The 10,545-nt window shown below is 40.7% G+C and overlaps 4 protein-coding genes across 7 annotated transcripts in view; 3 read left to right on the top strand and 1 right to left on the bottom strand.

Moving 5' to 3' along the window:
* LOC104812128 overlaps nt 1-714 on the top strand; it is a 3,725-nt gene extending 3,011 nt beyond the window's left edge. For both annotated transcript variants that reach the window (XM_010539128.2, XM_010539126.2), the window contains 2 exons: nt 17-230; nt 327-714. In XM_010539128.2, coding sequence (XP_010537430.1) covers nt 17-230; nt 327-593 — 481 coding nt within the window. In that variant the 3' untranslated portion in view covers nt 594-714. The remainder of the gene's footprint in view (nt 1-16; nt 231-326) is intronic.
* Nucleotides 715-843: 129 nt separating this feature from the next.
* Nucleotides 844-2,403, top strand: LOC104812127 (shewanella-like protein phosphatase 2). Its single transcript, XM_010539125.1, has one exon. It carries the CDS (start codon nt 978-980, stop codon nt 2,181-2,183), a length of 1,206 nt encoding a protein of 401 aa, XP_010537427.1. The 5' UTR covers nt 844-977; the 3' UTR covers nt 2,184-2,403.
* Nucleotides 2,404-2,525: 122 nt separating this feature from the next.
* On the bottom strand, nt 2,526-7,077 carry LOC104812125 (uridine-cytidine kinase C). Of its 3 annotated transcripts, XM_010539124.2 has the most exons (13): nt 6,941-7,077; nt 6,300-6,420; nt 5,592-5,925; nt 5,384-5,498; nt 4,857-5,052; nt 4,648-4,761; nt 4,395-4,568; nt 4,117-4,311; nt 3,905-4,027; nt 3,709-3,821; nt 3,466-3,592; nt 3,146-3,364; nt 2,526-2,999 (listed from the first exon to the last, which is right to left on the bottom strand). In XM_010539124.2, the coding sequence occupies exons 3-13, from the start codon at nt 5,914-5,916 to the stop codon at nt 2,772-2,774; spliced, it is 1,929 nt and encodes a 642-aa protein (XP_010537426.1). In that variant the 5' UTR covers nt 5,917-5,925; nt 6,300-6,420; nt 6,941-7,077; the 3' UTR covers nt 2,526-2,771. The 3 variants fall into 3 exon arrangements, with proteins under 3 accessions (XP_010537426.1, XP_010537425.1, XP_010537424.1); XM_010539123.2 differs by lacking the exon at nt 6,300-6,420 and having other exon boundaries at nt 5,592-5,965; XM_010539122.2 differs by lacking the exon at nt 6,300-6,420.
* Nucleotides 7,078-7,480: 403 nt separating this feature from the next.
* LOC104812124 (serine protease SPPA, chloroplastic) overlaps nt 7,481-10,545 on the top strand; it is a 5,487-nt gene continuing 2,422 nt past the window's right edge. The window contains exons 1-7 of the mRNA XM_010539121.1: nt 7,481-7,996; nt 8,594-8,777; nt 8,944-9,081; nt 9,407-9,577; nt 9,656-9,759; nt 10,036-10,103; nt 10,294-10,460. Of these exons, the coding sequence (XP_010537423.1) occupies nt 7,589-7,996; nt 8,594-8,777; nt 8,944-9,081; nt 9,407-9,577; nt 9,656-9,759; nt 10,036-10,103; nt 10,294-10,460 (1,240 nt within the window). The 5' untranslated portion in view covers nt 7,481-7,588. The remainder of the gene's footprint in view (nt 7,997-8,593; nt 8,778-8,943; nt 9,082-9,406; nt 9,578-9,655; nt 9,760-10,035; nt 10,104-10,293; nt 10,461-10,545) is intronic.

Raw genomic sequence — 10,545 nt, 5'->3', positions numbered from 1 at the left:
GTAGTTGTCCATGCTTTTCCGGTGTTGCAGCCTTAGTTCGGCATCTACCTGCCGGAAGTCCTGCCATATTTTATTCCGTGAACTGCCTCGTCGAGAAGGCATCTGAACTTTGTTGTGAAACACAAAACCCGGACAATGCTGAACAAGAAAACCCGCAAGGAAAGAAGTCCGATCCTTGTAATCAGATCCTCGAGTTGCTTGTGAGACTTGTTTCTCTGGTTGATATACAAGTAAGTTTCCTCCTCCGGATCAATTTTCGGAGAATGAACATGGAAAAGGCTTGCATTCATGTCAATATCCCTGATTTTGCATCCTTTTTTCCCCAGGTTTTGCCGGAACTGATGAAGTCATTGGCACAACTGACTATCAAACTGCCGAAAGAAATACAGGACATGGTTCTTGATGAACTATACGGACAAGTAGCTGAATCTGACGATGTTATCCGCAAACCTGCTCTAGTCTCGTGGCTGCAATCGCTGAACTACATTTGTTCTAACAAGACTGTGGAATCCGAAACGAATCCAAGACATGGAAATTCAGCCTCTGGAGGAACAATGGAGACTTCGAACAGCCAGTTGAATTCTAGACTATAGGATCTCTCTCATTGGCAGGTATTGTACAAACCTTAAAAATTCATATTCCATACCAAGTTTGTTCATGAAATTGAGCAAAAACAATTATGTATGAAATAAAGCGTCGATCTTTCTTGATACCCTTTTGGTAAATTATTTCTTTTTTGCTGTTATTACTAGAGCTGTTGTATATATCAGCAATCGCATGAGTTTTTTTTTGGGGGCAACAATGAAATCTCACTGATTTGGATTTGATTAGAGTTCGAAGTTTGTCAGTGGCATAGATGGTAAATACGACGACAAGAGAAGGGCATAGTAGTCATAACAGCTTACACGTGACGCGGGGTTTTCTCCGCCTCCTTGATTATTGAATCTAATGGAGAACATAAAGTAATCTCGGAGAAGATGTCGAACGGAGAAAGCACCGTTGGAATCTGCAAACATGTCCCGAATCTTCTCTCTTCCTTCGTCGACACTTTCCTTGATTACTCCGTCAGCGGAATCTTCTTGCCCAGATACCCTAATCCCAACCCAAATCCCGTGGAATCTTCCGGAGATTCGTCTCCGGAGACATCGTACCCAGAACCGGAGCGTCTAGTTGCAATCGGAGACGTCCATGGAGACCTCGAGAAGTCCAGGGAAGCGTTTAGGCTCGCCGGACTGATCGACGGATCCGACCGGTGGATTGGTGGGTCCACGATGGTTGTTCAGATTGGCGACGTTCTCGATCGAGGAGGAGATGAGCTGAGGATTCTGTATTTTCTCGAGAAATTGAAGCGAGAGGCTGAGAAATCGGGAGGTAAGATTGTGACTATGAATGGTAATCACGAGATTATGAATGTAGAAGGTGATTTTAGGTATGTTACGGAGAAGGGTTTAGAGGAATTCAAGGTTTGGTCTGACTGGTACTGTTTGGGGAACACGATGAAGAGCTTATGTCGAGGTTTGGACAAACCCAAAGATCTGTTCGATGGAATTCCTAGGAGCTTTCGTGGTGCTAGAGAGGAATGTTTCGAGGGAATCAGAGCTAGGATTGCTGCATTTAGACCAGAAGGTCCCATTGCAACTAGATTCCTGTCTAAGAATCTCACAGTTGCTGTCGTTGGCGATTCAGTGTTTGTTCATGGAGGGCTCTTAGCTGAGCACGTTGAATACGGATTAGAGAGGATAAACGAAGAGGTGAGGGATTGGATTCATGGGTTGAAGGGAAGATATGCACCCGGGTATTGCAGGGGAAGGAACTCTGTTGTTTGGTTGAGGAGATTTTCCGAAGAGATGGCTCATAAATGTGATTGTTCGGCTCTGGAACACGCACTTTCCACCATTCCCGGTGTGAAGAGGATGATCATGGGCCACACGATTCAGGAGGTTGGAATCAACGGCGTTTGTAACAACAAAGCGATTAGGATCGATGTGGGCATGTCTAAGGGATGTACAAACGGATTGCCCGAGGTTCTTGAAATCTGCAAGGGTTCGGGATTGCGGATATTGACTTCAAATCCCTTGTACAAGGAAAAACCGGAATCTCACTTAGCTTCCGATGGTAAAACAGGGCTCGGGCTTGTGCTACCAGCACAACATGTTCCTAGGCAGGTAGAGGTAAAAGCTTAAGAGCTTGGATGGCTAACGGCATCTTGAAATAGAGTTGAAGTTAAACATTAAAGAACAAGATTGGGCTATTGTATCTTAAGAATGGATGGTGTTTCTGATATTTATGGGTATATTTCTAGTTCTAGAAGAGTAAAATGGAACAAGATCTTTTGGTGGCTACTTTATTTCTGCAGTTTCATGTGTTAAACCCTCATTCTTTGCTCGATCATTTGCATGTTCATACATTTTTGTTGAGACAAAACAGCAAAAATATGTACTTCTATGCTGAAAAATATCCCATGGTTTGAGAAACTTCCTTTTTTCATGCATAAAGAGCAGAGTTTGAGGACCAGCTGCAATACAAATGCCAAATCAAGCTCTTATTTGTATCATATTTACATCCCCAAAGGCCAAGTGCATTGCCTGTCCCTCTTATTTACATCATTGCCACTGCCACTGATCATGGATTCTAGAGCAGGGAACTGAACTGTTTTCTGATATGACTTCATGCTAGAAAGACATGTCACCTTATTTCACACGACAATCACCAGACCAGAAAGAAACATCCAGTGGAACGTGAAGGGTATATTTTTTGAAACTACAGGATCTTCATTTTGGAGACATGAAACCATTGTAAGCAACAATGCCCAGAACCCCGAAGGCGATAGTAAGAACAACAGCCATGGAGGATAATTCTCCCGAGTGCCCTCCGCTCGTCGTGTCCTCTCTGTCCAACTTTCCTTGGCGAGACCTCTCTCCAACGTATTCCCGGACAAGATTGCTCAGGTTGTCCATTTGATGCATTATCTGACGTTGTCCACGGGCAATGAGCAAAACCTGTTGGAAAGGTACATTGTTTCGTCATATATGAATGAATTCCTATACTAACAGACATCCTGCGAGAAATTCTGGTACTAGACAGAAACTTGATGTTCTGTTATTGGGATTTGCAGCAATATATGAACAAAACAGGACATATATACCTCTTCCATGAGAGGGGAGTCCCTAGCAAGTTGAGACGAGGATGAAGAATGAGGTAAGATGGAACCATTACAGCCTTCAGCCTGTAAAGCCAGGCTATGTTGACTACCCGAACTCCTCCTGGCAGATAAGTTGGTATTCAGCTCTTCGATACGAGATGTGAATTCATCCATCCTCTCTGTCAACGTCGATATTTGATCCGAAAGCTGAGTGATGGCACCCTGATACATAACCCGAAATGCCCCACGTGATTAGTTCTAAAACATCAAAATTTATTCAGAAGAAAAAATGAGGAAGGTCTAAGGAGTTTGAAACCGATCACCTGATTTGGAAGAGTGGCTGGTGAATCAGGCGGCCTGGCATCAAACATTCTACTGTTGTTGACTGCAAGTTTTGTCAAGTTTGGCAAGATTTTCTCCCGCGGATTTGTGTAGGACTTTGATTCACCACTGTCAACACGAATGCCGTATCAGTGTTTATTCCTATTCTCTCTCTCTCTCTCTCTCTCTCTCTCTCTCTCTCTCTCTCTCTCTCTCTCTCTCTGAATTTGGCCAGCTGAGATTACCTGCTAAGATACTTCATTCTTCTGTCAGCAGATGCTCTTGAAAGGACTTCCTTGGGGCTAGAAACAGTATCATCCTCTATGCTAAGCTTTGTCTTCAAATCTTCTGGCAAAGTCTGAAGCCATGGTAGTGGCCATCTTAGATCAAATCACCATCATATCAAATCAAAACAAGATGAAGTCATAGAAGATTAGATACCATAACATCATTAACAAGGTTCTCCAGCTGAATCTGTTCTATATATGTGTGTGGGACATATGAACCTTCCAATCCAAGTTCCTCAGCCACATATTTCACAAAGGAACGGTCTCTACCTTGCACCTTTACACAAATTAGCTTGAACGTTTACACGAATGGGCAAGATTTGTAATATCCAAAGGACGGGAGGAACGAAATGAAGCAGAGCATACCTGTAGATACGTCCGATTCAGTTGTTCCAACCAATCAGTCTTCACAATAACCTTGTCGTCATCAAAGATATGACTCTTTCTCTTCAGGATGGACGCAATTGTGTAACCCAATGCCATCAGTCCCCCGAGAAGGCGGACACTGACTTCAAAAGTTATTCTCGGTGATATTATAAACGGACGATCTGTAACCCATTCCTGAAATAACAAATAATATGAATTCACGTAGAATATCCATAACCAACTTGTCCTATATGTTTATATGCAGGAAAGAGAACAACCTCAAACATGAGATTGTATTTTCCATCTCGGTTCCTCATCCTCAGGTATGATTGGCATGCTTCGGGATCTTCACCTGGGGGTAGAAGATAAATGTCGTAAGTTTCCTCGGTACGTTCCTTGCAAGCTTCAGACAAAACAGCCTTGATTTCTTCCGGTGTTTTAGATCTTGTTGACTATACAGTACGATGAAAACAATTATTCCAAAACCGAAGAAATACGTCTCTAGTATACTACACGGTTCAAAGAATATACCTTTAGAATATAAGTTGGGCTCTGAAAGCCACTGAAGGGATTAAACTTGTTGAGAATTTTAATATGAGCCGTCTTAAGGTCAGGTTCTATAAAAGCCTTGTACATAGGATAGACCTGGTTGAAAAAATATGAACACAAACTAATATATTATGAAACTTTTCACCAAAGATCACAAGGGAGATATAAAATAAAAAGATAGTGATGCTAACCGTCTCAGAAACTTGATGAATGATTTCTTCAGGTGCCTGGCCAGCACGTTGAATGTCTCGTAAAACACGTTTTACAAGATCAAAATGCACTCCTCCGGTGATGGAGACTCGGAGATCGAGTAAAGGTCGTAGTTTTTCGCTCAAAGCATATATGCCTTCAAGAATAACAATGCGAGAACTAGGCATCTCAACCGTTCTACACAAGCAAGACATGAACTGTCAGATGCATTACAGATACAGCTCACATCATCTAGCACATATGCAGAACCCTATACAAATTTATGAGCAAAAACCAAATAGATCATACTGTAATTTTATTACGAACATGATTATTGCAATTTTCAAGTGAAAAACACCACATCTTTAACCATTCCTATTCGGTTTAGGCCAAAACTGTAACAATTTCCTTAATTAGTAAATCAAGTGGTCAGTAAATCATGTAATTTAGAAAGAAAAAAGGAAACTTGTAATGACATCGACCCACCAGTTACAAATTCGAAGCATCCTTTGGAAGGGAAAAGAAATACCTGTACCCAATGCGAGAACTCGATTTGTAGTCATATATCGGAACCTGAACAGGTTTTCCAGCCTTAAGGCCATGGATATTGTCAAGAAGTGTTTCATAGTCTGTCAGACGAGGGTCTACAAAAAATTGCACAAACCGAAACGAAAGAAAGTTATTGAAACAAACCCGTTACAAGAATGATGAAAGCGAAACATAGAGGTGTAGTATACCGTCGTAGTTTCCATCGATTACACGGGTGCCATCATTGTAGTTGTCCATGCTTATGACAGCAATACTAGGCATGAAGTTAAGAACTTTCTCGGTGAACACTGTCTTTCCGGCTCCAGATGGACCAGCTACCCCAACTAAAATGAGTCCATCATTCTTCTGAGCTAACAATTGGCAAGAACGAATCACGGCATAGAAACCCTTTTCAAATGATAATGGATCTTCGATTGGAGCGATCTCATATCTGTCTGACTCCTTTCTTTTAACGAGTTGAACCTGATCCCGCAATAGGCCAGTCCGCCGCCGAGGTGATTTATCAAGCATCATAGGCAGTAACTGAAAAAAACAAATCGATAGAAAAACCGGAAGGTACAAACTGAAAAATAAGAACATCAGATTTCGTTTAGACAAGGACGAAATGCCAATAACTTGACAAGCTATATATATGGCAAACTTAACCCAGATGCAATCAAGGGGAAAACAAAAAGTAGATGCTTGTTGGAGGGTTGGAAATGAAGAATAGAACTGGAATAATTCCACTCCACAGTTGATTTTGTCAAGTTGCATAGTATTCAACTTTGGCATATCGTATCAACTTCTAAAACTCTATAGCTCTACAAGGCCAAAGCAAAGCATCTCAAGAAGAAAATGTGATGGGAAACATACAATATAAAATCTTCAACTTGAGACAAAATCAAGAGTTTCTATACCCTTTCCGAGTCTACAATGATGCGCGAAAAGAACGCTCTCCAGTTTCATCCAAATTTCCTCATCGATCAAAAGTACAAACTTCCAGGAATTTAACAAAATGCCCAGCTGAGAAAATCCTGACTTTCTTGTACAAAGAACAAAAGGAAGCCTATGAGATGAAAAAGGTTTTATGGATTCAACAAGATCCAGCTGGAAAAAAAAACCCAATTTCCCTCTAAACCAATGCAATCGATGAACAAAAGACAAACGGAAACAATATATATAAACAATGAATTTACCACAGCCGACTATCAACGAATCCCATGTGAGATAAAAAAAAGGGAGAAGCTTTCAGAAAATTTCACGAAGACCCAACTGAAAAAATCCAGACTCTTCCTCAAAACAACAAGACAATCAAAGAACGAGAGGGAAGGAAAACCACGGCAGACAAACGGAAACAAGATACAGAAACAACGAATTTCCCGCAGGCGATGATCAACGAAGCCCACGTGATCAAAAGGTAAAAGCTTTCAGGAATTTTAACGAAGACCCAACTTAGAAAATCCAGATTGTTACTGTAAAACAAGACAACTAAACGAGAAAAATAAGGAAAAACTATGGCGGATCGGACAACGAAACAAACAACAGACGATTCGCATACCAGGATACGAGAGATATGCAGAAATTGTCGCTGAAGATTCCCGCTCTTTTTCCAGAACCCGCAAGAGATTACAACAGAAAAAAAAGGGGGGGGGAATATATAGTCGGAGGCAATTTGCCAAGTAGTAGAGTGACGAAGATGATGGTGGGAAGACGACCTCTTTAATGTTTGTGGTGACCATGGTCTTCGAACTACTACTGTTACTGTAGGGATCAAGCTACTAAACCGGTCGAACCGGTTAAATTTCTCTTCTGTTTTTGGTCAACAAACCGGTTCAATTTTCAAATATGAATGGGTTTTTCTCGATTTTCGGTTTCTTTTGTTTGCCAAATGTAAGCTATACCATTTGTAACAAACCGAAATATTCGAGAATCTTAGAGCTGAATCTGATCCCGAACCGTGTGAAAATCGAATATAACAAAACCGGTTATGATTTGATTTTGAATTTGGTTAATACTAAATCGAACCGAAAATTGATTAAAACCGGACCTAAAGCATTAAGTCCACGAAACGAAACGCTCACGGCAAATTAAGGAGTCGACGTGGAACAAACTTCACCTTCGCAATCTCTTCTTCTTCGTTCCTTGGGAACACACACAGAAGAAGCTGAAGCTTTTCTTCTCATCGGTGAAGGAAGAGATATCAACAATGGCGAAGCTCCTGCTTCTCCACGCGCCTCATGTAATACCGAGATTCAATACCAGAGCAACTTTCGTCGCCGTGGGGGCTCTTCGCAGACCTCTCATTGCGAATCATCGCTCGGCTTCGCATTTGTTTTCTCTCCGGCCGAGTCTTTCTCTGTCCAGTCGGAGATTTTCGGTTCGTGCGTTCGATGATTCCCCGACGGATGCGGAGAAAGAGCAGAAGCAGCAGCAGCAGCAGGATAATGGAGTTTCTGGGGAAAGAGGTAAAGATGAGGACTATCCGAGCGGAGAAATGGTGTTCGAGAAGAGGAGTGCGTGGGAGAGTTTTGTCTTGAAGTTGCGGATGCTTATTGCTTTTCCTTGGCAGCGTGTTCGCAAGGGAAGCGTCTTGACCATGAAATTGCGAGGCCAGGTTTCTTCACTTCTTTCGCGTTTCGTCTCGTAGTTCGTATTCGTTTTTTATACGTTGGAATTAGGTTGTGATGTTGTAGAGTTGGTTTCGGAATCGTCTGATTTGAGAATAGATTAGGGCATCGAACAGGCTGTTTGTTTCCCTGAGGGGGGTTTCTTGATCAGTTGGAAATGAGCATTAGACCAAGCTATTTCAAAGTTTAGAATGGTGATTAGGATATCAGTAGTGATAGTTGTTACCTCCTTTTGGATGTGTGAAGTGGAATGTAAGAATACTGAAGTGGTAGTGGTAGCAGTTTCTGGTTCTTGTTGCCCTTTTGACGGACTGATTGGATGTAAGAATACTGAAGTGTTCAATTTCCTCATTGTTATGACCTGTTTGCGGAGAGAAATATTCTTGCATTGCTGAATCTTGGAATGTGGAAACCACTTTAAGAAACCTTGCCGAAAATACTTTCTTATCAAGCCATGACAAAGAAACATGTGATTGAAGTGAACTACTTTGCCTACAAGAATTCTTTCTGGTTTCTTTTTATTCTAATTATGTATCCGTTGTGGGATTGAGATTCTTTGGGTCTTTGTTTTCACTATGTGTCAGATCACTGATCAGCTAAAGAGCCGCTTCTCTTCAGGGCTATCTCTACCCCAAATCTGCGAAAATTTCATAAAAGCGGCATATGATCCCCGTGTTGCTGGTATCTACCTTCACATTGATCCCTTGAGTTGTGGGTGGGGAAAGGTTGAAGAAATCCGGAGGCATATATCTGATTTTAAGAAATCGGGTATCTTCTCACTCTTTGATATTCTCTCTTAAGTAGTGATTGAATAGTAATATCAGGATATTAGATTGCATTAAATCTTTTTTATAAATTCTTTTTCGTGCTGAAAGTACTTCCGTTTCAAGCTTTTACATGTCTTCTATAAGCTAACTAATTGTTTATCTAATAGGTAAATTTGTTGTGGGTTATATCAACATCTGTGGAGTAAAGGAATATTATCTTGGCTGTGCATGCGATGAGCTCTATGCGCCTCCTAGTGCATATTCTTTTCTGTATGGTTTGACTGTTGAAGCATCCTTTCTTGGAGGTAGGTACTTGCTTTTTTCTTTGGTGCAATTTCTAGCAAGAATATTCTTAGCAGAAGTCTTTCTTCTGTTTCATATCATGCAGAAATTTGTTTTGATTCATATGGGTGGATCTACCTTTGTTTGTTGCTTAAATAGTGCAAAGAAGCATGGTTGGCCTTGACATAATATCCTTCTTCAGTGATTATAGTTAATACTTATCAATCATCTCCTGCTCCTTTTGCCCCGTTGTATTCCTGTCATTAAAATAATCGATATAGGAGAAGAAAACACAAAGAAATGATTCTGTAACAATATCCATGAATAATTTTTATTTCAAACCCTCAGGTGTCTTTGAGAAAGTTGGGATTCAACCGCAAGTGGAAAGGATAGGCAAATACAAAAGTGCTGGAGATCAACTTGCCCGCAAAAATATATCTGAAGAAAACTATGAGATGCTGAGCTGCCTTCTTGATAATATTTATGGCAATTGGCTGGATGGAGTTTCTAATTCAACAGGTTCTGTACTAATTCACATTGTTTCCTTCATTTTAATATTTAAGTTGTTCTCAATGGTTTCTGCTTAGAGTTATGCAGGAAAAAAGAGAGAAGATATTGAAAATTTCATCAACCAAGGAGTGTACAATGTTGAAAAGCTAAAGGAAGAAGGATTCATAAAGGATATCCTGTATGATGACGAGGTAATACCACTTTCGTAGTATCATTGCCTTACCATGAACAGTCATTTTTTCTTCTGGGGAAACACAGGATTTACTTTTGCATCGCCAACATGGTTTAGGCTTCTAACTTGAAGGAGGCAGCTGTTAAAATTTCCTGTAAATGTAAACAATGAGCTGGATACTGACACCTGGACACTATCTGAGAAATTAAACAATAGATTGCTACCAGTGCACTATAATCTACTCAAACTGTTTATGCAATATGATCTATATTTTTGTGATTTAATTGGCATGCAGGTTATATCGATGTTGAAAGAGAGGCTTGGGGTTAAAAAAGACAAAAATCTTCCTATGGTTGATTACAAGTAATTTACTTCTCATGGATGCTGGAATTTGGCACATGCTTTTACTAGAATCTTAAGCTATTAGGCTCTGATCCATAATTGGTTCAAGCCTTTTAGTGTGCGTTAGTATCTAACATATAATTGTGTCCATAATAAATATAAAATTAATAACTCCAAGTTTGTATACTGCTAATGAAAACATATTTTGCAGGAAATACTCCGGAGTTAGGAAATGGACTGTCGGTCTAACAGGTGGTCGAGACCAGATAGCTCTTATCAGAGCAAGTGGAAGCATTTCTCGAGTTAAGAGTCCATTAAGTACTCCCAGCTCAGGTGTAATAGCAGAGCAACTAATTGAAAAGATCCGTAGTGTAAGGGGTATGTTCAGATCTTCAATCTGTTTTTGTCTATTACTGTGTACCGCATTGCCTAATCATGACGGGACTCCCTCCCCCCCCCCCCC

Source organism: Tarenaya hassleriana, unplaced genomic scaffold, assembly GCF_000463585.1.
Source record: "Tarenaya hassleriana unplaced genomic scaffold, ASM46358v1 Cleome2, whole genome shotgun sequence".
Lineage (NCBI taxonomy): Eukaryota > Viridiplantae > Streptophyta > Magnoliopsida > Brassicales > Cleomaceae > Tarenaya > Tarenaya hassleriana.
Note: the sequence above shows the minus strand (reverse complement) of the source record. Positions and strands in the feature narration are given on the sequence as shown.

Coding starts and splice junctions, on each gene's coding strand:
- LOC104812125 (XM_010539124.2), bottom strand. CDS start 5,916: ATGATGCTTGATAAATCACCTCGGCGGCGGACTGGCCTATTGCGGGAT. Junction 5,499..5,591: donor AATCGATGGAAACTACGACG/GTATACTACACC, acceptor AATTTTTTGTAG/ACCCTCGTCTGACAGACTAT. Junction 4,028..4,116: donor TGAATCGGACGTATCTACAG/GTATGCTCTGCT, acceptor ATTTGTGTAAAG/GTGCAAGGTAGAGACCGTTC.
- LOC104812127 (XM_010539125.1), top strand. CDS start 978: ATGTCGAACGGAGAAAGCACCGTTGGAATCTGCAAACATGTCCCGAAT.